The 27,967-nt window shown below is 38.2% G+C and overlaps 1 protein-coding gene across 3 annotated transcripts in view; it reads right to left on the reverse strand.

Annotated features, from left to right (window-relative positions):
• ap3d1 (adaptor related protein complex 3 subunit delta 1) overlaps positions 1-24,665 on the reverse strand; it is a 71,109-nt gene extending 46,444 nt beyond the window's left edge. For 2 of the 3 annotated variants that reach the window (XM_042056138.1, XM_042056137.1), the window contains exons 1-6: positions 24,282-24,665; positions 6,439-6,534; positions 6,127-6,207; positions 5,505-5,585; positions 5,017-5,124; positions 3,242-3,371 (exon numbers count right to left, since the gene is read on the reverse strand). In XM_042056138.1, the coding sequence (XP_041912072.1) occupies positions 3,242-3,371; positions 5,017-5,124; positions 5,505-5,585; positions 6,127-6,207; positions 6,439-6,534; positions 24,282-24,377 (592 nt within the window). In that variant the 5' untranslated portion in view covers positions 24,378-24,665. The remainder of the gene's footprint in view (positions 1-3,241; positions 3,372-5,016; positions 5,125-5,504; positions 5,586-6,126; positions 6,208-6,438; positions 6,535-24,281) is intronic. The other variant, XM_042056139.1, reaches the window with a different exon arrangement.
• Between the last annotated feature and the right edge of the window lie 3,302 nt (positions 24,666-27,967).

The raw sequence follows: 27,967 nt of genomic DNA on the forward strand, positions 1-27,967 counted from the left end.
GTGGCTATGTTACGCCACAATATGCTTATGTAATAATGAGAAATTACGATGCTTTTAATGCTTTTGCGCAATAGGCGAAAAAGAGCAGAGATAAAATAAACAACAATGCGCTTTTACTGTAGTGGAGCTTACGAGATGGAAACGAAAGGGAAAAGGCTTTTAAGATGCCCATTTAAATTGTAGCCTAATGCACTCTTGTGTGTTTTAGCATAAATCCGAAATAAGGAGGAATGTGAGGAGGCTCCTATTTACTGTAAAGAATGCATCTGCAATCTAAACATGAAACACAATCGCTGGAAACACAGCTAAGGTCGGGAGACGTTAGATCAGAAGCAGCAAATGTGCATATGTCATCTTGTCTGCAGTCGTTCATTCAAGATCAACAGAGAACGCAAGTAACAAACTCTTTGAAATTTCAGTAATTGTAATTGCGTTACTTAATTTACAAAAATACTTCGTTACATGCTCATTACCACTAAAAGTAGTGGAATTACAGTAACACGTTACTTTAACACATTATTCCCAACACTGGTCATTCTATAATTAACTACATGACTTCTAACCCCATATTATTGACTGTCTCCGACTACAGATTCATGCATTCAACTTGACAAAACATAAAGTTGTCAAGTTTAACAATCTATTTTTGGAGATTAATTTACTAACAGTTATAACAGCAGTTACATACAATGTCTATTTTCTGTATTATGTGAGATTTAAGTTTAAAAAAAATATAATTTTTGTCCGTCTCAAAGTTCTTGTCAACTCTGTTATAAAACTGCTTATAATACACTTTTTCCACAAAAGACTTTGAATATGAAGCATGACGCCTACACAGATGTTAATTCCTCTGACAGGAAACTTTGGAAAGGCAGTGAGATATGTTAAGCTTCTGCTCTCATTAATTTGAAAAAAATGTTGAGGATACACCAACAGTAGATTAATTATTCGTCAACTCTGTTATTGCCTTACTGGAGTAAAACTCTCGCTCAATTTTTAAAAAACAATAATATGATTAAAATCTATGAAATTCTGGTTTTATACATAACATGCGGTAACTAGTTTGAGGTTAGGATGTGGAGCTGAACTAGCCTAGAAATCTAGACGCACCCTAGCGGCGGCAAATTAATTTGCTCAGCCTGTACGTCTAGTAGCAAACCATAGGGATTTCTATTGGCTGACGCCGTGGACGTCATCCAATCACAGCGCTCTATTTTGTTAGAGAGTCTTAAGGCGGGCTTAACAGGATGACGACAGTCCTGCGATGGTGAACAACAAGGAAGGTGGCTATGGCGAACGAAGAGCGGTTGTTTGAATCGGCGTTGGCGTCAACTTTGGAGGAGTTGGACTTGTGCTTTTCTTTGAAAGTTGAGCAACACAATGCACTTAAGTCATTCCTTTCGTAGAAATATGTATTTGCCGTTTTGCCGACCGGATATGGATATGGTCATAGCGCTGGCCTATTGCATGCCTAGGCAGTTTGAAAGACAATTCTCTGCCCGCCCCTTGGATATAAGCAATGATATAGGATGGCCTGCAAGGCTAGAGCTAAACCATAAACTGATGGAAAATGTCAGCTCTTATTGTCAATTCTGTTAATTCTGTGTTAATTCTGCATAGATTAATGAGAACAGAGTTGACAATGATGTGCTGTCAACTCTGTGTTCAATAGCATTTAATGAGTGTCAACTCTGTTTCTCTAAAAATGATGATTAAATATGTTTTTTTTTGTCTCAAATGTATATCAGAAGATGTGTTACAACTAATATTTTTACCACAGGATTTCTTTTTAGAAATGATATATGTTAAAGCTCTCTTTAAAAAAAAAAATGCACCTCTTGAAAACTTACTGTAATGTGTTGTTTTTTTTTCATTTCATGACAAAAAGTAGCAATCTTATCAAATGTAAAGTTGGTTCAGTGACTGTAGATACAAAAGTTCTCTTATGGAAGGCATAATTTAAAAATGTATCACATTTGCTATATATAATTTACCGAGTTTGTCTCTAACATTTTTCTGGTATTACATAATTTTTTCAAATAAATACTTGAGGTCTTACAGGTTTAAGCTCAGCAAATACTTGTCATGCTAACTTTGAAGTGGGTTCTATGACTATAAAAAAGTTTAATGATAATAACTCATTCAGTTTTTTTGGTTTCTCTACACTTAAAATGTACCCCGAATTATAGAATGACCCTAGCCTGGGTTTTCCCATGCTGCCTTGCGCACAATTTTATTCACGCTGCTAGGCAGCCTGGATTCCATGGACTTCGTTTTCACCTCAACGAAGGATCCAATCACAGAACGGAAGGGGGGACAGCAAGACGATGACGACACACCGAAGCGGTTATGAGCTACGTACAGACGCATTTGATAGACATTCGTAGTGCCCAATAAACGGCTCTGGGCATTCGTAAACCACGTTTCAAATACGAGAAAATAAACGTGTAGTTCCCAGACCCCATCTCAATGAGATGAGGTCTGACGTTAGCCAGGCATTCTAGACCCATGTGTATTATAAACTATGATTAAACATGTATTATAATATTGGCATAAAATGAACGGAACAAGACAAATTAATTCAATAAACTATTAATCCCAATCATTTGTATGACATTTAATCATCAACTAAAATTTCAAGATTGTGGTTTGTTCATTGGGCAACATCACACCATTGTGGTTGTCTCACTGGCTTCACCTGATAGAATAACACTTGCATAGGGTTTCAAAAGACAGCGGGTAAATGACCTTATGGTGTTGATAACAGACCTCTGAAACTGGCCTACAAAAAGGACCCAAAGCTGCCATCTTTGCCCATATAAGGAGATTCAGGTGCTAATCAGAGCTAACTACCTATTGCAAGTTGCACTGCAAGGTTGATTTTTGCTACTCTAAAGCTAAGTTTGCCGTCTTAACATAGATCACAGAACCCACTCGAAGGCAGAGGACAAAAGTATTTAGGGCAAAACCTCTGAATTTCAGAGTTCTTTGTCCCTGTGAGAGTGTAACAGGTGCAGTTATTCAAAATCCCCATGTTATTTTCTCATGGGAAAAACAGCAAGATACCGGATCCCCTTATATCACAAACATGGCAGCTTTTTTGTAGTCAAACTAGGGTCTAAGAGAGGTCCCAGAGTATAGTGAAGTGATGGTGCAAATGGAGAAAACAGGGCGAAAATCAAGTGAGTGGAGTAAATCCTTTTTAACATACAGCCTCAGAAACATATATTTCTTCATTTACCAGGGTCAGGGTCCTCCAGTTTTTCTTTGAGCCTGGGGAATGCTGGACGCAAAGACTCTGGGTACTTCAAGAACACCTTGTACATGATTAGCACAGCTTTCTTCCGGATGTAAGGCTTAGTGTGGGACATCTTGTTGGGAAAAATTGCAACAAAAAAAAAAAAATATTCACTCAAAAACTGCTCATAATAGTAACAATATCAACAACAGATAAGAATCAGGACAGACAAACACACGCACACACACACGCGCACACACACACGCGCGCACACACGTGCGCACACACGCACGCGCACACGCACACGCGCACACACACACACGCGGTTGGAAGTGTGGGAAGACTGATGGAAAAATGACATAGCATAGCATGGTTAGCAGAATGCAATATCCAAAGCTGAAAAGATGGCTATATTATATAAGTACAGTGTTTTCCATACGTTGACTAATCTGTGGCGGTGCGCCATGATTGTGGCCACCACACATTAATGGCCTATCCCAGATAGCAAAATCAGATTGGCAGATAGCGGACCGCTGGTGCTATGCTACCAGTGGCGTGCCACTTGTGGTCCGCCGTTGGACCACCATCTCTTTAAATTTAACTTGTCATGAATATTAAGAAAAGTTAATAAAATGATATATGGAGTATAACTGAACAAATGAAAAAGATTTTAGACCAATAGTGGCAACATATTGGGCAATTTGTCTGCAATCCGCCAGCGGACCGCCAGAGAACCGATGAGCAAAATGCCAGTGGACCGCCAGCTATGTCCCCAATGGACCGACAGTGGTCCGCCAGCCTCTTGCTATCTGGGATGCTGTACTATTTAAATTAAAGATAAGATAAAATCATTTCATTGAGCTGCGCTTTTTACGCACGGAGCCTTTCCTTGCCCCGCCCCGCTCTCTCTCGTAACAAACCCGCTGCCCCTCCTCTGCATGTGCATTTAACAAAACATTAACGATTGTTGTTGCCACATAGATGCATTGCATAGAAGATGACGGGCTAAATTGCTATTAAATCCGCTAAGCATCGTGACCGTGCTGCACAAATTTGTTAAAAACTGCTGCATCCAAGTTAACTCTGCAAAGGTCTTATGGATATTTGCAAAATCCCGATGTAAATAGAAAAGTGTTTTCCAAGACTCAAAAGTGCTTTTATCAAGGAGAAGTACGAACCTTTATTTTAACTACGTAGAAAACATTATGAATTGCATCCACACATCAGCAGCCTTTTAACTTTTAACTGTGTTAAAATTGCAAGGGTTCCCTCACAAACGTCTTAAAGTGACAGGCACTCAATTAGACCTATACACTACCAATACAATCTTAAAGTGACAGTAACTCTCTCTCCCCCCCCGCCCCGTTGTCCAAGTCAGCTACCGCCACAAATTGAATCCAATTCTGTGGGAAACAATGAAGTATATATCACACATAAGTACAAGTATACTCTTTTGATCCCGTGAGGGAAATTTGGTCTGCATTTATCCCAATCTGTGAATTAGGGAAACACACTCAGCACACAGTGAACAAACCGGTTACAAGTCCGAAGCGCTAAACAGTAGGCCACGGCTGCCCCCATATATTAGAGAATCTAAAATTAAACAAATATTCAGCTTGGCATTTGTCTACATTAATCTATAATGTAGAAAAGCATCTACAAAAAGCAAAGAATATGAGAGAGATATGCCCATAGTCTGGAGTACTACTCAAAACTATGGACATCACACACATACAAAGTAAGATTATGAATATATATATATATGAGTAAGTGCTCACTAGTGTCATGATGTCATTAGCCAAGTCACGAGCAAGATCTGGGGTCACAAAACAGGACAAGCCAGTCAGGGCAACACCAGTGTCATACTGATTAGGACTACTGAGATCCTGGGTCAGAGAGGAGACAAAGAGAGAAAAAGAAAAGAAATCATGAGATTTTGTCAAACAGCCCATAGCATTTTCTGCTCCTTTAGTGTTACAAGAGGTCACACTGAAAAAACATTGGAGATGACAATACAATATAGGGATCGTCTAATTGTATTTTTAAATAATTTTCCACTGACAAAGCTCATAATGAAAATAACAAATATTCTATATATACAAAGTTTTAATTGTACAAATAAAATAACTACACTGAAATATGACCAGGGTCCTCAAGCTGAATGGTCTATCACGTTTATGGCTAGCCAGTCCTGAAAAGCCTTGAGAAGGCTGCAAAAGTCTTCATCACAAAACAACTGAGAAACAAACAAATGAGAACTATTTACCTTACGAATCTGATTGGTTGTCAACATGATGACATCAGTACCCTCATGAAAACACTGGGAGGCTGCCAAATAACCAATCCTCTGTGGAAAAAAAAAAAAATATTACAGGGTTGTCAGTGTGATCAATTCTGCATGTAGAGGAAAAAATATGGAATCACTTAATCCTAAGGAAAAAATGATGGAATCACAAACCTAAAACAATCATAATTAGTACTTTGATGCACCTCCTCAGGCTTTTATGCCTCTAAGGTATAGAGTTCACTAATTTAGAACAGTACTTTTCATCAATCAGGTTTCAACTTGCAGTTGACAGATCAGCTTTACAGGATGGTGCCTTGTCATGCACAATTTTCTTCAGTTTTCACCACAAATTTTCAATAGGATTGAGATCCAGACTGTTTGCTGACCATGTCATTGACTTGATGTCTTTCCTGAAGAAATGTTTTAACGTTCTTTGCTCTATGGCAAGCTAATTTATGGCACATCTGTAATTTGTCTTTTTCTAAATAAAACAGCTGAATAAATGTCCTGAGTGGTGATTCTGTAATTTTTGCTAGGGGTTGTAAAATTGAGTTCAATCTTGCCTAACATAGAACACATGTCAAGAATGCAAAGTTCTTACCTTAAATGTGAATTTAGAGGAGCTCATCACCTCAACTATGTTAAAGGCAGCCCAGCTGACATCATAGCCTAACATCTGTAACTGCTCACAGAAAACAGGGGGTAAATATGGCAAACATTACATTGAATCTATGAATACAAGGCCATCATAAGTAAATTAAGAATGTGCATCTAAAATGGCATTTCCTTTTGATAATTATGTGACTTGTTTATTATAAGTGCATCTTCTGATAACAGACATCATATAATATTTTGTCTGCAGGCGTCAGTCTAACATGCTTAATTTAGTGTGAAAGTGTGAAAATGGTCTTACGTAGGTAAGTTTGCAGACAGCATTGGCTTTCACTGCAATGTTGTCTTGTTTCAGCTCCTGCTTGATCTCATCGATACAAGTAGAGATGTACTTAGCCTGCCAAAAGAGGAAAGAAGTCTGTAAAAATAAATAGGCACTGAAAGACAATCAACAGAATCAGTGGTAACACAAATGCACCCACCAATGACAGAACACAAGGGGTACAAAAAACATACCAATTGTATCATGCAATTCAATACTCAGTATGTGTACTATTTGGTACAGTTTGAACACTGTGGCGCCATGGCAACAAACTTCTCCAGCATCATGAACGATAGTAAAAGAATGAGAACTATAATGATAACTATGACATTAGTGTCCATACTGACCAACGATAGGGAAAGTCTCTCCTTGTATTAAAGAATGTGATGTTTAAAATTTGATAGATTCTGATTGGCTGTCAGCTTTTACTCGTTCTCAAACTCGCTCTGAAAGTGATCCCCAATGATATTGTTCTTTGTGTCGTTATCGCTACAGTTTATGTGTGGACGTTGTCATTCAAATTAGCCAGAGCAATACTTTTTTGTTGTTTTCATGATACAGTAGTTCATAATTAAGTTCAACCATTAATTCTTCACCATGATACACTTTAAATGGACTGACATTAATTACCCCTGTGTATGAAATGGCGCTATATAAATAAACTTGCCTTGCCTTTGAACACTTAATGATTAAACATTGAACTATTCCCATATAGATTGTCAGGTTCCTACTAGCTACCCCACATGTAATTTGTGTATAATTCAAATGGCTGAAAGAGTTTTGTGTCACCTAGTTTTATGCTTAATTTCTCCATACATGCTGTGGATGCCTCAAATATTGGCACAACACAACTTCAAAAACCTCCTGAAGACCAAACTCTTCCCACAGTACCTCCTCTCTTAGCACTACTACAGCCGGCATGCTTAATCTAGCACTTACCACTACCCTCTTTTCTATTCTGACTATCCCTATTCTCCCTCCCTTGAACTGTTATTCTATTCTATGGGAACAGTACTTGTTGCTGCACTAACAACATCCTAGTGGCACTGTCTCTTTATTGCACCTTTACTGTAACTTGATTGTTGTAAGTCGCTTTGGTTAAAAGTATTATTAAGTACATTAATCGCAATGAGATTAAGGACCAAGCATAACATATTTTTTTTTTTTAATTGCATTAATCACGTGGCGCCAAAAGATTTATTTTACACCGTCACTTATTCTGTTATCAACGACTCTCTTTGGGTGCTACTATTTTGACCCTTTATTGCACCGTTTCTTGTCCTCAAACTGCCACAAACACTTCCTAGTAGGCTTCTGCCTAGTCAGTAGTCATGTAGTCATGAAGATAATAAACACCAATGCAGTTCTGAATTGCCAGTCGGCTGAATGACGCTTTAAAGCGCTGCGGACACCGGTGCCGACATGAGTGCAGCACACTCCACTTTCGACATTCAGTTAAATTAGATTCCATTGTTCTCAATACAACTCTGCACACCAGTATCGCACTTTGCTGCCACCACCGTGTAAAGTATGATTCAGTACTATTTTGTCGGCGTCGCTCCATAAAATCCATTGTTCATCCAGTGTTTGCCAGTTAAAAACTTCGGCGCTGATTTGCGTGGCAAGTGACAGTGTGCACTTATGTCGGCACTTGTGTCGGCTCAGTCGACATTGGAATTTAATTATCGCCGAAGCACTTCAAGTTTAAGCATTGTTTACACTCCTACACAGTTACACGTGAACTGAACATAGGCTATTTCTGTTTGTTATGCACTTTATTGAAAAATGCTGTAGGCCTAGGCTACATATGTGCATATTTCTCAATATGAAAAGTCCTTATTTTCAACTGAACTCAAAGATAATGAATATAGGATATATTAAGTATTTTTTGTTTGTTATGCCTTTTGTCATGTTTTGCAATTTTGTGCATGCACTTCTGCTGTAGCATTTATTTCAGTTTATATCGGCTATATTTCTGAATACAGTGTGTTATCTAGAGCCTGCTGCACGTCATTTGAAATTTGATTTGAAATAATCATATACGTCCTAAAAGTAAGTTCATAAAGTAACTTTCTTTGTTTCCATTTGATACCTAATCAAGATACACTGGTGAGAATCGCTATTAACTATAGACATTCAGAGATTTAAAAAAAAAATGAATCGTTTGACAGCCCTAGTTAAAAGTGTAGGCTAAATGCCTAAATGAAATGACACAACATTAATAAAGTATTGAATTTGCAGACAAAATACTGATTCAATCTGATTAGATTTTACTGACTATATTTGACACCAGAACAAAAATAAATAAAACCTTCGGGCCACTCTTAAATTTCAGACATAGTGCAAAGTCTAACCAAAGCAAATTTTCTGATGAGGCAAAATCTATTTGCTAATTTAATACTATGAGTAAGATCCTAAGCACAAACATCAGTGAATCAGCTCAACGCTCCCACACACCACACAATAGCTATATAGATATTGCATGAGACACCTTGCTCCTTTGTCCATCATTCAAATTAGAGCTCTAAGTGTTTGTATTTAATGTATTTTCTGTATTTAATAAATAAGAAAATGGCTGCACACATTTTGCCATTTTTGGATCTGTACCCAACCAAGATTTATATATTGGTATTAACTTATAGCCCTCAGAAAACATGCAATTGCCCATTGTTAGATAATATTTGTAGAAGAAGCTCTGTGTTGGAAAGTGCATTCATATTTCTTTTTCTTTTTTAGTTCTCTGACTGTAGGTACAGCGTAAGCATTTTTGGAATGCAATAATGTGGTTTACATCTAATAGTGTCATTTGGTATTTGTCTAGACTACAGCCTAGATTCAATACACACACACACAAAAAAAAAACATCGCTCTGTTGCACATCTGTAAAGTAACTACCGGTAAGTAGAAATACTTAAGTACAGTACATAAGTATGAATGGGGAGTATCTGTACTTTTTATTTATTTTATTGAGTTTTTATTTTTCCTCCTACTTTTACTTCAATACATTTTTAGAATTAAAATGTATACCTTCACTCCACTACATTTTCATTAGCAGCATTAAGTAGAAAATAGGCTAAAATAATGTGCAAATGAAAACAAAAGCCACCGTTTCCATTAAGCATGTTAGATATTTGCAACCAGGGGTTAACTGCTTTCTGGCAGCTCAGAAATAATTAATTAATAAATAAATAAATAAATAGATTCATTCATACCAACGATAGCGCGATGGTATTGTTAAAAACAAATGGGGAATTAATTTTCACGTACACCGTCAAATTGCAGACTGGCTCTTTTTCAGGATCATTCACAGTGTTCAACAAATCAAAATGTGATATCCCCTGACCCCACCTTCACAAACAAGCGTTATCCCCCTCTTGTCTATTCCCAACGTTATGATCTCCTGATTCTCCTGGCTGATTTGAGTGCATCTATCCCAGTTCTCGCATGCAGATAAAGTCACTGTGTTTGTAGTTGCTGTTCTAGCCAGAGCAAGTGGATGTTGGAGTGGAGTTAAAGTTGAAAGTGAAGTAATGTTATAATTCCACAATTTAAACAGGACAACAAATACAACTAAAAGAATCAAGGCTCTGAGTTTAGACTATATGCAGGGTAGTATGGCTCTAGATGTTCATCTGCTGGTCAGTAACGAACATTAGGTTAACTGCAAGGTAGCTGGCTAGCACTCCAGCTTGTCAATATTAACAGAAAAAAAATATAGTCTAAGTCTAAGTCATTCATTTTAGATTTTCTTTTAAAATCAGGCCATGGATAGCCTATGTAATCGACCAAGCATTGTTATTATAATGTGATGTTTTGATAATGAATTGGACAATAAATATTAAAGTGTTTTAAAATAAGTTTGGTTTTTAGTGTTATAACACAAGAAAAACAAGGTTGTGTTTCATATTGTGGTCTTCAGAAATTTTACCATAGTATTGTCATCATATCAGAGTAGGACCAAAATAAAACAAATATTAAGTAAATAAGTGTGCCATAGTGACATTATCTTGTCCCAAAAAGTACTGCTACACCACGATACTCTATGTTGTCCCACGGTCTATGTTGTCCCCATTGCACTGACACTGGATTTACCCCACCTGCCAAATCTCACTTTAACCACTGTTTGCAACCCCAAGATTTTCTGGCCTGATATCACCACGGGACACAGAATGAATGACTACATAGTGACAGAGTTAAGACCAACAGGAAAGGAAAACAAAACTTTATAGAACAAAAAAGGAATTTAGCAAACAAAGGAATGTCAGGAATTTAGCAAACAAAGACACATACTGTAGGGGTGTAGCAGTCATAAGACAAGGTAACATGGATATCCCCACTTTGTTTGGCCAGTGTCAAAATCAGTTGCAGATGCAGAAACGGACAGTTACAGTCACAAATTAGTGTGTAGTTCATTTTCTAGTACACCCTTGGTTAATACTTGTGGGGAAAGTCACACGGTGACAGAGTTACACTCTCACTAGATTCTTTGGTGCCAATCAGCAATTAATGAACCAAAATTGAAGAACAATATGTCAGTTTGTGTGCCTACATGTACTCCAATTTTGCATTTTAATGTGGACACGCAGAACTACAAACATTTTAAACATGATACACACATTCTCTTCCTGTTTAGTTCTCCGATTCACCATGCTCTTATCAAGTGACTCAAAGACAATAAGACAATGATAAAACAATTTTAAAAATCAGCAGTGTAAGTATCCATGACTACCTATACAGCTGTTTCTGCATTCTATAATGTTACAGCTGCATATACAGGAGGCAAACTAGTATTGGTTGGGATGGGAAGTTATGTGATGTGTGTGAAACAAAATCAGAGAACTAAGGGAGCAAAATGGCTGGGGTGTGTTTCCAATCAATTCACAGCAGTAATGAAAATTCCTCCTACTTGTTTTTTCAACAGTGTCATTCTCTCACTTCTCCCCTCTCTCCAACACACAGAGCAGTATAAATGCAATCTTGCTGGTCATGGGTCAGTCATGAGACTGCCGTGAAATGCAGGGGAGAGGGAGAGTGCAGGGGGTGAGGGAGAAAAAATAAGCTGTAGAGGACATGTCATTTGCATGGCATATACAATTAAATACATTATTGGATACCATTTTCACTACAGCTTTCCTTGTAGGCTACGTAGCACAACACTTTTTAAAGCTAAATTAAAACGACAAACAGCAAAATAGGCAACCAGATTGATAAGATCTTCATGCAAGCGTTAGAGTTTGTAGCTTTGAATTCCCCCCTGCAGACATGGGATTCACTGCACACAAATCTATGGTATTTCAGGTGATTTCATGTGAGATTGTGAATGTGCAAGACATTGTGCTTTGTTTTTTCTCATTACAACCCACTTTAACTCCACATACTAATTAAATGTTGCATTATGTAGGCTAGGTTTCATTTGTAATTACTTGATCAGTGAATATACATCAAAATCCTAATCAGTTTAAGTCTATTGTTAGCAGACATTTGTTCATTCAGTGTAGGCTCTCAACTTAGCTAATACCCTAACCTGTAATTAATTTAGATGTAACAGACATCTGTCTAGCTAGATTTTAAAAAAATGTGCCTGTCGTCTTCCACTCACACTTTGTTCAGGCCTCGTTTAGAAACTATTTTGAAAAAGCTATCCAAAGGTAGTCTATGGTCTATTGACTTCTGTTCTTTCCATACAAGCGTAAAATAGGCTTAGCTGTAGGGTTGGGTATCGTTTGGGTTTTATCCGATACCGGTGCTAAATCGATACTTTTAAAATGGTGCCGGTGCCAAAACGGTGCCTGAACCGGTACTTTGTCTTTAAAATAAAATGGTCTAAAGCATGAATTGCTTTTTATTGATAAGACAAATTGGAACATGGAATTGAACTGTTATATTTAATTACAGTGCATGAAAATGCACTGTACTGTTCTTCCTAGGCAACTTATTACAGTGCATGAAAATGCACTGTACTGTTCTTCCTAGGCAACAACAACTTATTATTATTCCGCTTACCACTTTTTCCGTACGCTATTTCTCTTGAACAGTTTAACTTAGAAACTTCATTCAAACTTTGTAACGTAGGTATTCAAACGGACGAAGCTGCTATGTCTTTTCAACTTTGAAACTTTTATACTTTTTAAACTATTAAAGAAATTTTTTTTAAAAATCCCCGTAGACTTAACATTGCCGATTGTGACATCATAATACGGCCGTTAAGCAATTAGAATCCTATGGCAGGTGTTCAGGCCACCTGGATCAACTGCCAGTCTCAGACTGTAAGCATACAAACTGACCCTATTAAGACTACACATCCTGTTCAACTGCTTCCTCTGCCAAAAACTGTTTCAAAATAAAAGTCCTCACTACAACATTTCACTGTTAAACAATTTAACCCTTTAATCTACTGAACTTTTTAACTGTTCAGCCATTGTAACTGTTACTTGTCATCAACTATGACTCCTACCCACTGTAGCTAGTTAGCATGTTAGCATTTTTAGCAAAACTGCTAAAAATGATTAGCTAAGTTAGCTAAGTAACATGGTTAGCATAGTTAGCATGCTAGTTAATATAGTTAGCATAACTACTAAAAATGATTAGCTAGGTTAGCTAAGGTCACATGGTTAGCATAGTTAGCATTGTTAACATGCTAGTTAGCATAACTACTAAAAATGATAAGCTAGGTTAGCTAAGTCACATGGTTAGTATAGTTAGCATGTTTAACAAAACTGCTAGAAAATTTTAGCTAAGTTAGCTAAGTAGCATGGTTAGCATAGTTAACATTGCTAGCACTACTATAAAACATTAGCTAAGTAGCATGGTTAGCATAGTTAAAAATCTTAGCATAACTATCATTCCAACTTGTAGTTATCGTCAAATATCTACTTATACACAGTCATTAAACTATTTGAATATCAACATTCATTAAACTGCTAGAAAACATTAGCTAAGTTAGCTAAGTAGCATGTTAGCATTGCTAGCACTGCTATAAAACATTTGCTAAGTAGCATGGTTAGCATAGTTAAAAATCTTAGCATAACTGCTAGCAAACTATAGAGCCATTCCAACTTTCGTCAAATATCTACCTATACACATTCATTAAACTTCCAGTCTGTCAACAACTTTTAAACTATTTACCTTCAACTTTTAAATGGTCTACTTTTAAACTATCTATTAAACTAGCTGTCTATCAACAACTTTTAAACTATCTACTGGCTATCAACAACTTTTAAACTATCTACATTCAGCTTTTAAACAGTCTACTTTTAAACTATGAACTTTCATTAAGTTATGCAGCCACCATGTCTATCCTAGCATCACCGTAGTAACCATCTCTGTATTATCTATTTTAACTATACATGATATTTTACATCACAACTTTAGCATTTCCATGCACTGGTAATTCCTTGGAATTGCATTTCTAGTTCTTATTATTATTATTCCGCTTACCACTTCTTCCGTACGCAATTTCTCTTGAACAGTTTAACTTAGAAACTTCATTCAAACTTTGTAACGTAGGTCTTCAAACGGACCAAGCAGCTATGTCTTTTCAACTTTGAAACTTTTTAAACTATTAAAGAAAAACTTTTTAAAAATCCCCATATACTTAACATTTCCGATTATGACATCATAATACGGCCATTAAGCAATTAGAATCCTATGGCAGGTGTTCAGGCCACCTGCAGCCTCAGGCTTTAAGCATACAATCTGGGTCAATTAACACTACACATCCTATTTAACTGTTTCCTCTGCCCAAAACTGTTTCAAAATAAAAGTCCTCACTACAATAATCCACTGTTAAACAATGTAACCCATTAAACTACTGAACTTTTTACATTCAACTTTTAAACGGTCTACTTTTAAACTATCATTAAACTATCTATCTATTAAACTAGCTGTCTATCAACAACTTCTAAACTATCTACATTCAACTTTTAAACTATATACATTCAACTTTTAAACAGTCTACTTTTAAACTAGTATTAAACTATCTATTAAACTAGCTGTCTATCAACAACTTTTAACTTGTCATCAGCTATGTCAACACTTGTCATCAACTATGACTCCTACCCACTGTAGCTAGTTAGCATGGTTAGTATAGTTAGCATGTTAGCATTGCTAGCATTGTTAGCATTTTTAGTAAAACTGCTAAAAATGATTAGCTAGGTTAGCTAAGTCACATGGTTAGCATTGTTATCATGTTAGTTAGCATAACTACTAAAAATGATTAGCTAGGTTAACTAAGTCACGTGGTTAGCATAGTTAGCATGTTATCATGTTAATTAACATAGTTAGCATAACTACTAAAAATGATAAGCTAGGTTAGATAAGTCACATGGTTAACATAGTTAGCATGTTAGCATTGGTAACATAGTTAGCATGTTTAGCAAAACTGCTAGAAAACGTTAGTTAAGTTAGCTAAGTAACATGGTTAGCATAGTTAGCATTGCTAGCATAGTTAGCATGTTTAGCAAAACTGCTAGAAAACGTTAGCTAAGTAGCATGGTTAGCATATTTAAAAATTAGCATAACTGCTAGCAAACATTAGAGCCATTCCAACTTTCAGTTATCGTCAAATATCTACCTATACACAGCCATTAAACTATTTGAATATCAACATTCATTAAACTTCCAGTCTGTCAACAACTTTTAAACTATTTACCTTAAACTTTTAAACGGTCTACTTTTAAACTATCATTAAACTATCTATTAAACTAGCTGTCTATCAACAACTTTAAAACTATCTACTGTCTATCAACAACTTTTAAACTATCTACATTCAGCTTTTAAACAGTCTACTTTTAAACTATCAACTTTTATTAAGCTATGCAACCACCATGTCTATCCTAGCATCACCGTAGTAACCATCTCTGTATTATCTGTTTTAACTATACATGATATTTTACATCACAACTTTAGCATTTTCATGCACTGGTAATTCCTTGGAATTGCATTTCTAGTCTACTATCAATATCTCATTGCTTCTACAATACATTTAAATGTTAAAGCAGCTTGCCATGGATGCACACACAATGGTAAGCTCTGCTTTCAAGTTTATACAGTGTAGGCGACTTGCCATAAGGTATGTTAAAACCGCTTGCCATGGAACTGCCCGGTCATGGACAACGGCATTTGCAAGCAACCTAATCTAACGTCAAGGGTTAGTTCATTCAGTGTGTTCCCAAATTCTTCAAGACATTTAATGATGTTTTCCCCAATAACACGCAATCATTTTAAACATGTTACATAATATGGCGGTGTTGAACTGTTTAGATTCCCAGCGCTAGGCATTTTAACAGCAACTGCGCTAACAGGCTACCCCATCAGAGGAGCTTAATTAGCGATAACGTACGGAGATGATTCTGTAGCCTCTTTGACAGCTTAGGGATATCAATGCAGAGCTATGTAACCTACATACGGTATTTGTGTTTTTGCAAGCTAACTTTTAGCATGATCTTCATATGACATACATGAAAGAATGTCATGTCATTATGTTGTTCGGAACACACCGTGAAATAAAGTTCACATTACAACTTTACTGATAAAATTTCAAATAAATGCCAGTTAGCACATTAGCAAGATTATTGTGTAAAGTATACTGTTGATGTTGTTTCATAGCCTTTTGCTTGTGTGTAGTTAGGCTTACTGCTAGATTTTGACAGGAGCTCGTAATATTGATTAGCCTACTTGGCATGGGGTCATGCAAGCTGTCAAACACTGTCCACTAGCCTGGTGCACCCCTCTGCTTTCAGCTTATACATCTAGTGTTTATGTTAGCTAACTGTATCTGGATGTGTTGCTATCAGAGCAAGACGTTAGAGATGGTGCATGACGTGTAGTGATAGCTCGTATTTAAAAAAAAAAACAAACAAACAAACAAAAAAAAAAAACGTGAGATTTAAGTGGCACCGAAATCCACGTTGTTATTCGATGTAGTTACTACCGTTTGCGTCGGCACCGGTGCCATATTACAACCGTGTTTCGGTGCCCAACCCTACTAAGCTGATGCAAAAATGTTGATATTTAAAACCAGCACTGATATTTTTCGCCTCCAAGGTGGATTGACTCATTTAGGTAGTAAGAATGTTTAGGTTACTGTAACTGCATGTAAGCAAAATGATAATAAAGGATTTAGCAATGGTGAATCAGTGTGGGGAGAGTATGTGCTGCAGCTGCTGTGCCATTTTAGTTCATCTAAATAGTGTTGCGATAGTGCAGCAAATATAAGGCTGAATGGTTAGGTCCTATAGGTCCTGTAAGCTATGGAAACAAGGCTGGAGTTCACAATTTTTTTTACAGTTTGATGCAATGTTGAATGGACAAAACAAAACACACCTGAGAGGTAGCCGGATAAACAGGCTGCCCCCACTTAGTTTGCTTCCCATTTTTGGAGCATGGGCTGCCTACAGAGATTGGATTTTTCAGTGTACTCATGGGATGGGCAGCTAGCACAGTGTTTTTTCAACCTTTGAGCCACAGCACATTTTTCACATTAAGAAAATCCCATGGCAAACCTCCAACTGCACGATTTGGGGAAAATATCTAATTGCGATTTTTCTGACAGATATTGCAGTTGCGATTTGCAATATGATTTTTGAATGTCAATTCATTGATTCAGTTCAATATTCTAAAAGTGTCTTTAATTTATGCAACCCCTGATTGGTGAGCACGCATGGTGCACAAGAAGCACAAGGAGGATGAAATGAAAATAAAAGTCAGAAATGTGACAAAATTAACTGTGCACAATTTGTAGCTTTAGCAATTAGGTAATTGCGTTGGATCATATTACAATTACGATTACAATAATAACAATTTAGTCTTTCAATTTGTTTTTATTTACTCAATGTGAAACCTGGGCCTGTTTAGATGAACACAACGCTGATATCCTGGAAGGGACTGAAAAAAGACACACAAAGCTCTTCCTCAACAGCTCTCAGCTCTTGCAGTCATCCTTGAAAAGCTCAGCTCAAATAGATTGTGGAAAATGGAAACAATGTCAATTGACAGCAGTCAACCAAAAACTGTCCAAAGGGAGATCAGAAAAGCTTAGCTTTAAAAACACAGTCTTGTCTCAGAGACCATTTACACGACACCGCCGGGTGGATTTTCTCTTACCGCTTTCACACCTTTAACGACTCCGGCAAGAAAAAACCTTGCGTGTACACACAGAGGTGTAACCGGCTAAATGTGCTGTAGTGCATATGCCAGACCAGTCGATGGCGCCGCTGTGCAGAAGCTTCACGACAATTTCGCATGAATCGCGTAGAAGAAAACATTGTTGAAACAGTTTGTTAAGCCAGAGAATGTCTAATAAGTGCTCTGGTTAAGCCGTCGCATGAAATAAGGAGACTACAGACAATTCGGTTTTCAATTCAACTGTTAAACTAATAAAGTTCATTTTCAAAGTATGTGACTGCTATGTGAAATTTCAAATACTTAGCCTACACATTGCATTAGGTCTGATCACCACTGGAGAAAACACTAACATGCAGTAAGCTAATGTTTAACTAAGTTAAGCTAACGTGTGCTTCTAACTTAGCCACTAAAGGCTGATAGGGGAAAGAAAAACATTTTAATATGATAAATAAATGGTTTGGTTTGTTTTGACAAGCAACATGTCAGGTCGAGTGCCGTGGCTGAGTTGAGAGGTGGGGCTATGTCGTCATAAAGTTGCCGGCTTCGCACCTACAGGCGTCTACACGGCGAAAGTTAGCCGGCGATTTCAAAAGTTCCCACTTCGGAAGCCGGTTTCAAAAGCTATCGGTTTCAGTCTCCTAAACTGCCGGCGTCGTGTACATGCAAGGTGTAACCGTTAACAAAACCTCACCGGTTTCACAAAAACCGGCGTCGTGTGCATGGCCCCTCAGTCCAGTTAGTTCCTCCTGCTCCTGCAAAGTCATGGCCTTTTCAAAAACTGCTGAGCTATATGGGTCCCTCCCTAACCCAGTCAAGGCATTCAGTGGAGGTTGAGGGGAAATGAAAACTTCTCCTCAAAAGTTTTCAAATTTTACCTAATGTCTCACAGTGCAGCAGTGTTGACATCTCCTTGCCATTTCTGAGTGAGGGGGGAACAGTCAAGGTTGGCACTTTCCAGTTGTTATTGCAAGAGGTGCACCTTTGAACAGAATCCATTTATTTTGTGCTTGTGAGCAGGTTTTCTATTCAGCCTTGCATTTGTGTGTTCAGTTCATTTAGATGCTGAAATATATCTGTCAAGTATGCCAGCCTTGCACACCACTCATCACTTGGAAGCAGCTCTGCGTTATAGCAACTCTCATCAGTCGGAAACACTTTTCGTTCCCCCTGGAGCTCATACACACGGGCCAGCACTTTAACGGCCTGCGCGACAACCATCAGACATCCATATGAAACAATAAGTCGTTATGCTCCGCTCCCATTTCCTCACATATAGATGAAAATATGCAGCTTTTCAGAGGTCTTGTCTCTACAAAGTTTATCGTGCACACAGGAGCTACGTCTGCTGGTAAAGTCTTGCCACAAGCGCCTCGCAGTGCAGAAAACAGTGCTTAACAATAGCATCTGGGTGTCTCTCTTTCACTTTGCTAATGAAGCCTTTGGTGCACCCAACCATGGCTGCTGCTCCATCAGTGCAGACCCTGGAGCAGTTTTCCCACAGAAGTCCTTGTTCAAGATATTCTGATGTAACCCGAAAAATGTCCTTTCCTGTTGTTTTTTCTGGCAATGCCTTGCAAAATAGGAAGTTTTCTCTGATGCCGTCTCCATCCACAAAACGCACATTGGCAGAGTTGAGCACGTCCACTAATGTCTAGACTCATGAAGTTGCAATGCAAATTTCCCACAAATGTGTATCTTTTTCAAAAGACTTTCGATGTCTTCAGACATGTTATCAATACGTTTGGCAATTGTGTTATCTGAGAGAGGGACTTCTTTAACCGCGTCAGGGCCGAGCATCTCGTTCACAATGGCTTTGCAGGCAGGTAGTATTAAAAGTCTCTGCCATAGTGTGCTGCTTTTTTGATTTGGCTAGAAGTTCAGCTTCCAAGTAGCTAACTTTGAGAGCTCTCTCAGACACCTTTGTGGTTTTTCTCATTAAAGTTGTTTTGTCAAATTGTTTTGAAGTGATGGGTGTTTCGTTTGGAGATGACGTTTAAACTTGCTTGGAACCATGGCACTGTTGGATAGCTTCTCCCCACACACCAAACATAACAGTGTCTGTGCAGTCAGATCCCCGGTGAAAGCAAATCCAAATGAAAGATAACTTTCGCTGTATTGCCTCGAGTTCACCGTTTTTGCTTTCCTTTGACCACTATTCATACTAGGCCCTTCATCTTCTGGGTTAGAATGTTGTCCAGGGCCCAGTTCAGCATTTTTCCTTTTTAGGAAATTATCCATTGCTGGTTGTAGCCTAGCCTACTTCTTTTCACCACCACTTATTGCACGTATCACTTAATTTTATTGTTTTAAAATGTAATTTACATTAACAAGGTCATTAATATTGCGCTACCTACTGCCACCTACTGACATGGAAGAGTATTTAGACTAATTACTTAGCAAGCTACTACATTGCAGCCACAAATGCTCAGCAATGGCATATTATTATTTGCTGCAACAAAATCATTTTTTTGGACCAATTACATGAAATTTCCCACAACACACCTGATTCTAAAAATAGTTCATCTTTAAATGCGCTAACATTAACATTTAAGACAGTCTACAGTTGTTTTTATTACTAAATAACGTTCCAAAATAGAATTTGACATAGCAAGGGGGAGTTCAGTGAATAATATCCATAGAGAATAATGGATCATACCACAGTTGAGACACTGGCCAGGTTGAAAATGTAAATGCATAGGCATATGCATACAACAGCCTTATAGCCTAATTATGAAACTCTCGAGAATTTGGAGAAATAACACCCAGCAAGAAATTAATTTATCATTGAAGGAAAATAATATTTTAATATTATTATTATTGGCCTTTTGTATCTTTATATTGTTTGTGTTTTGATTATTGTGTTGTATATTTTGTAACTCAGGGCATTGCTCAGGGCTTAAATTTCACTGCGGGATTGCAGGTATTGCGCATAATTTGTTAAAGTCCCGCAACTCTAGCCATCATAATGCGAGAAATTCCCGCATACACTTTTACAGCCTGTCTGATGACGTTAATATAATCATGAAGTGGCGTGAATGCAGTGCTATTGACCACAACTACCGAGTTGAATTGAACATAACCTCATGCAGACGCAGACACACACAGAGAGAGAGAGAGAGAGAGAGAGAGAGAGAGAGAGAGAGAGAGAGAGAGAGAACCACTTTGCACTTAAGCAAATAGGCTACGCAACCATGGCAAACTTTTACATCTGGAAAGAGCTCCTTGGTAACTATCCTGCTAGCTCAAATCACGTCAACACTTGATCCCAGAAAGATACATTAAAAAATACATTATTACCTAAATACACTCTATATGAATTTAAAAATATATGAAATAGAAACATATATATTTATTATATATTATATATATTTATATATATTACTGATGGTGGGGCCCCAAAATCAAACACATTTTTAAAAAAGTTTCGAAGAAGTATCGAAATCGCAATTCTTGATTTGGTATCAGAATCGACCCCCCTCCCCCCCAAATTGTGTAAATCCCCCCTACATGAATAACCTAAGGGGGGAATTCCCCCCATTTTGAAAAATGAATTTTAAGCCCTGTTGCTGTAAAAGAGCTTGATGCTCAGTCAATTTCTCCCTGAATAAAAAACGGTTGATGATGATGATGATGAACGGAGTAGGCATAGTCTTGGTGAGTAGGCTAATCAATGCTGGTGAAGATGTTTCTATCACAACAGCAAATAACTATAAAGTAGGCCTACAAAAAGAAAGCGGTTTCTGTCTGTGTTATAATACAGCAGGCATATGCTGCCTAATCTAAAACTGTCAAAATATGCTAGCTGCATATTCATTTTACATTACCTAATGTTGGCTGACTAACGATAGCCAGCAAAGTCTCCCACAACAGCAGACTAGCCTACCTTGATTGTCAGTTTATAGTTTTGCATACCAATGACAGTTTGTCTGCACTATCGTTACACTGTAAATATAAACATGGTTTTGTAGGCTATGTGCATGGTGCATTTTTGTCAATTGATTTTGTAGTATGTAGCATGTAGTTTTGATTTATTGTGCAAAACTATAGTACAACTTAATGTTGTATAAATGAAATTCAAGTACACTAGCTGCAGAAACTTTAACATATGATCTTTGCTAAGTTTCTTATAAAAAAGGAGATAGCAATTATTAACAATGACAAGCCAGCTGGAATCTGCCACTATTTCCCTCTTGTGCGCGCTCAAACGCGTTCCCAATTTAATGGAGTAGCATAGTGTTCAAGTTAGATCTGCTGCAATGGAGATTACTAGAGCATCATCTCTATGTAACATACATTGTAACATTGTAAACGTTCTCTAAGAAGTGTGAAAAGCAGTTAGCAGTAAAACTAAGCACAACGTTGACAATTGCAGAAAAAAAATAGCGAGCAGCCTATGATAACCTAATTAAATTCTCGGCGGGCCAGATTAAAGTGCGTGGCAGGCCGTAGTTTGCCCACCTCTGCTCTATAGGGTATAGTTTGATGCTGCTCATCGGACGGCTTAAATCTGAACCAAGTCCAAATAATGGATGTTGCACCGGCCTTTTTCACCAGCTCCTCCATTTCACTTCCAGCCATGTTCACTCAAGATGAGGATGATGCGTTGCAGCCGGTTGCAACTCGTAGCTCTAAATTTCACGATTGTGTCATCAACATGCATTATCGTGATAGTGCAATAGAATTAGAATCTCTATCATAGGCCAATTTTCACATTTCTCTCTCCCATTACTACTCTAGGCCATCTATTAATCTATGGTATAACATTGCCACTTTGATCACTAAAGATCTATACATTGACCTACTTCAACATTACCCACTAAAGGGCCACATTGACATACTTCCATTGGCTTACTAGCCTGTTGCATTTAAAGAAAAAAATAATTGTCGATACCAAATGTGTACAAAAACAAGTTTATACTACCCTTAATGTCACTCTTTTTGCACTTCCAAATCTAGGGCCTTGTGGAACACCAATGAGCATGCCGTACAATCCTTTAATGATTCAGTCATACTGAGAGCATGTTTGTCTTCCATCCTAGAAAGTTTAGGGCTGGCTATGAATAATACTTTTCATGATATTAATGCTTAAACATTGCTTCCCAGAAAACATGTTTTTCAGGCTATAAAACTGAAATAGACTAATATGAAGGGCTGTAAAAATATGAAGACATAGGATTTAAAAAGAAATATTTTACAGGCCTTGGGTTTGGGACACATGATACAGGCTAGACAAGGTTTGAACAAAATCTGAGATGGTGCAGCAACAACCTTAGCCGATGTGATACGGAATGACCAACCTGTAACATCTCTGACTATATGCCATCATAACACACTAACACACACTACACATTGGTAGAATTGGGTGCTACCCATCTGTGTTGCAGTCAAAGGGCGGGGGGGGGGGGGGTAACCACATCCACACAACTCATTCAAATAACATTTATAATTTAGTGACCTGTGCATAGTGGACTGAACAACAGACACTTTATCCAAGCAGTCAGCTTCAGGTTGCACAAAAACTCCTGAAACCCTATCGGCAGGGCTCCAGAGGACCTAAGACAAATGATCTAGGTAGCAATGTAGCAAAAGGACTAAAATACTATATTAAACATATGTCTTAAGTCTCCACAGGATATTTTAATAGAATCCCCATTTGCTTCAACAGCATAACTGACCAATAATATCACTGTATCTTAACCTGGACAGTACAAAACTCATTAGCAAGCTGATAATTGAAAAAAAAAAAAAAAAAAAAAAAACAGAATATCACAATAACATACCACAGTTAACCACAATGCTATGGATGCAAAATGCTGGTCACAATCCAACAAGAATTATTTTAGTGGCAGGAGACACTGTACACGGTACACGGTACACTGCATAGCATGTACTGTTCTGAACTGTTCTGAAAGTGAGTTATAAAATAATAATAAAAGCACCCAACACCAGAAACAGTTTCGATAAAACAGTCAATACAACAGCTGTGCCATGCATCATTTGTTCGCAATCTGCAAAGTACTGTGTGGGTCATAGCAGAGCCCGTCATAGCAGAGCCCTTATTAGACATTCTCTGGTCATAGGCTACATCATGTGAATCCAGTTTACTGCAAATCTCCAGGCCTGACATATGGATTATTTACTTCCGGCTCCAAGATGACGTGGCCCCTTGACATTATCTTTACTAGAGACGGTTGATGAACCATGATTGTTCTAAAATGTTTTTACATTTTGCTAGATATTTATCCCTCTCATTTCATTTAATCAGTCCAATCAAAACAATTCCAACACCAACAAGTAGTGACTGTCAGAGCAAGCATTCACTTGCTGTCCATCGGTACAGAGACCGACGAGGTGTCATAAGGTGGAATATTTCGCGTAGCGCTAACGTTAGCATTTCTGACCCCAGCTAACTGTTCAGGTAACGTTAGGACTTAGCTAACCAGCCGAGCAAAGCAAATGTTCACGTTCAGTATATCGGTCAATGTGCTGGTAAGCTTGCCTGGTCGCTGACGTTAAGCTTCATAACGAGAATGTGGTTTTCGGCAAAGGTTAGTTTGCTAACGTTAGTTGCTTTGTCACGCAGCCTAACGTTAATGTTACCGTTACCTGACGCCAGCCAACTGAATGAGAACAGGATATCGCTAACTAAATATTCAGGGGGAAAACAAATGCAAGCTATTGCATTAATAAGAACTTACCTCGTCCTCCTTGTGATTTCTAATGCCACGCACTAGATCCTGAAGGTTTTTGTCAAACATCCGATCGATGCTCCCTTTAACAATCTTCAGAGCCATTACTGCGGATTTCCCACATTAACGTTGGCCTGTAACTTTGTTATTTTTGTTTGTTTTGTTTTTGTTTTTGTCAGCTCTGTCCAAAGGAACTCCGAAATGCGTGGGTGGGGTACTAAACGACCCACAGGACCGCGTTTCATAAACCGATCAGCGTCCTTGATGGCTTGCCTTTGCTCGGTATTACAAGCCCAATATATGAGAGAACGAATAAGCCGTTCTAGTGGAGCAATAGCCAGCGGTCCGATAGGAAATGGCTGACAAAACGAGAACACATCACTGCGGTAAGAAGGGAAGGGCGGGGATACATCTTGGGTGGGGCGACACATGCAGTCCGGCCCATGTATGCAGGTCCGCCAGTGAATGCAGGAAACACAAATAAAGACACACAACCGGTCAAAAGTTTGGGGTCACTTAGAAATTTCCATTTCACTCCTCCATTATAGACAGAATACCAGCTGAGATCAGTTGCATTGATTTTTAATCAGGGCAGCAGTTTTCAGATTACAGTGCTTAGGCCTACATAATTGCAAAAGGGTTATATTATATAATTATATTTAAGGGTAGGTCTACATGTGTGTAGAGAGAAACCAAAAAAATATTTATTTTTTTATCATTAAACTTTTTTATAGTCATAGAACACACTTAACACACAAAGTTAACATGACAAGTATTTGCTGAGCTTAAACCTGTAAAACACATTCTACTGGCAAATTTCCAAGAGGTGTATATTTTCTAAAAAAAGGTAGCTTTTACATATATAATAAAAAAAAAAAAAGAAATCATGTGGTAAAAATATTAGTTGTAACACATCTTCTATGCACTAGACCTGTTACAGTTTGCATACCAGGAGAAAGTGGGCGTGGACGATGCCATCACTTATCTTTTACACAGGACACATTCTCACCTAGACAAGGGGAAAAGTGCTGTAAGAATCATGTTCTTTGATTTCTCAAGTGCTTTTAACACCATCCAACCCCTCAGACTGGGAGACAAGCTCTTGCAGATGGGTGTGGACACTCACCTGGTAACCTGGATTACAGATTACCTGACCGAGCGACCACAGTTCGTCAGACTGAAGAACTGTCTCTCTGACACTGTGATCAGCAGCACCGGAGCGCCACAGGGAATTGTGCTCTCTCCAGTCCTGTTCACCCTGTACACATCTGACTTCTGCTACAACACCGAGTCATGCCACATGCATAAGTTTTCTGACGATACTGCAATTGTGGGGTGTATCAGGGACGAGCAAGAGGAGGAGTACAGGAGCCTGGTGGAGGACTTTGTGCATTGGTGCAAACTCAATCACCTTCAACTCAACGCTTCAAAAACCAAGGAGATGGTGGTGGATTTACGCAGGTCTAAGCCTGCTCTGCTACCAGTCTCCATTGATGGGGTCAATGTGGAGGTGGTAAGCACCTATATCTGGGTCTCCACCTGGACAATAAACTGGACTGGTCAGCCAACACTGATGCACTCTACAAGAAAGGACAGAGCAGGCTGTACTTCCTGAGGAGGCTGCGGTCCTTCAATGTGTGCAGCAAGCTCCTCAGGATGTTCTACCAGTCTGTTGTGGCCAGTGTCCTCTTCTATGCAGTGGTATGCTGGGGAGGAAGCACAAAGAAGAAGGATGCTGGGCGACTTGACAGGCTGGTAAGGAAGGCTGGCTCTGTAGTGGGAGCTGAACTGGAGTGCATCACTTCAATATCTGACAAAAGGACCCTGAACAAACTGATCAACATCTTGGACAATGAATGTCATCCACTCTACAGCACTATTAAAAAGGAAAAGAGCTTGATCAGCTGGAGACTTCGCTCACTGCCATGCACAACTGAAAGGCTGAGGAAGTCATTTGTCCCCAGGGCCATTGAACTGTTCAATGCCTCACCAGTGTTTCCCATACATTGACTAATCTGTGGCGGGGCGCCACAAAATAAAAATCGGCCGCCACAGATTAATATTCTGTTTTATTTAATTTAGGCTAAATTAAATATAAGGTCAAATCCTTGCATTGCCATTGAGCTGCGCTTTTTACGCACGCAGCCTTTCCTTGCCCCGCCCCGCTCTCTCTCGTAGCCCGCTGACACTCCACTGCGTGCATTTAACAAAATATTCACGATTGTTGAAAGATTGTTGTTGCCACATAAGCATTGCATAGAAGACGTCTGGCTAAATTTCTATTAAATCCGCTTAGCATCGTGACCATGCTGCGCAAATTTGTTCAAAACTGTTGCATTGAAGTGAACTCTGCTAAGGTCTTATCACAACATAGTAGGCTACATTGAAGAGACTAAACTAAGTTAAGTTATGAAATCAAGCAGTATCTCAAAGCTAACGTTAGAATACTGTTTGGATGTCGAATTTAGCATGCTTAGCCTACTTACAGCAGCTTGTCAATTTCGTTGAAGGGCATTTTATTGACTCTGACACTGAATATTTGCAAAATCCCGATGTAAATGGAAAAGTGTTTTCCAAAATTCAAAAGTGCTTGTCCCAAGGAGAAGTATGTGAACCTTTATTTTAACTATCAGCTACCGTCACAAATTGAATCCAATTCTGTGGGAAACACTGTTCACTAAAGGGAAGAGGAGAGATAGACTTCTCTGCTTAGTCTGTCTACCTCTCCACCCTCTCCATGTTTGAGTACTGACTGCCCACTACTGCTTTACTACTGTTTTACTACTGTTTTACTAATGTCCACAGCCTAATGTTTTCACTACTGTTTTACTGCTACACTGTTTTTTATGCTATATTAGCACACATGATCAATAGCTGCGGTCAGGCTTCTGCTACAATACTGAATGAATGAATGGCTATAACCCTATTACCTCAACCTCTTCTTGCACTGACATAGTTTTTTATATTACCTTGTCTACATTATACTTTACTCTCTAATTTGTCCATATTAATTATGCTGGTCTCTAGACCTTATTCTTGCACTGTTGCACTGTTGGACTAATGTTGGACTACTTTTTGCACCTTCACCATGACACTCACTCTCTTGAGCACCTTGCCATGCACACATAACTAAAGGACTATGGTTGGACTACTTTTTGCACCTTCACCATGACACTCACTCCTTTGAGCACCTTACCAGTCCCGTCCCTGTCACTACAAGCGTCTTATGCTTGATCACCCTCAAGCACATTGGACTTTTTAAATTTAATTTATATAGTGTATTTAGTATTTAGTTTTGTTAGTTTTCTTATCTTCTACTGTCTTTATTGTACAGTGGAGTTTAGTTATATAAATATTTATACTTATGTTTACCATTTCTGCTGTAAGTGCATGTTGTGTGTGATGTCTGTATGCTACTGAGACCCTTGAATTTCCCCTTGGGGATCAATAAAGTATTATCTATCTATCTATCTGATATACATTTGAAACAAAAAAAAACATATTTAGCCATCATTTTAAGAGCAAAATCTTAAATTAACAGAGTTAACACTCATTAAATGCTATTGAAAACAGAGTTGACAGCACATCATTGTCAACTCTGTTATCATTAATCTATGCAGAATTAACACAGAATTAACAGAGTGACATTTCCCATCATTTTGTGGCTTGGCTCCACATCCTAACCTCAAACTAGT

This window comes from Alosa sapidissima, chromosome 12, assembly GCF_018492685.1.
Source record: "Alosa sapidissima isolate fAloSap1 chromosome 12, fAloSap1.pri, whole genome shotgun sequence".
In the NCBI taxonomy this organism is placed as follows: Eukaryota; Metazoa; Chordata; class Actinopteri; order Clupeiformes; family Clupeidae; genus Alosa; species Alosa sapidissima.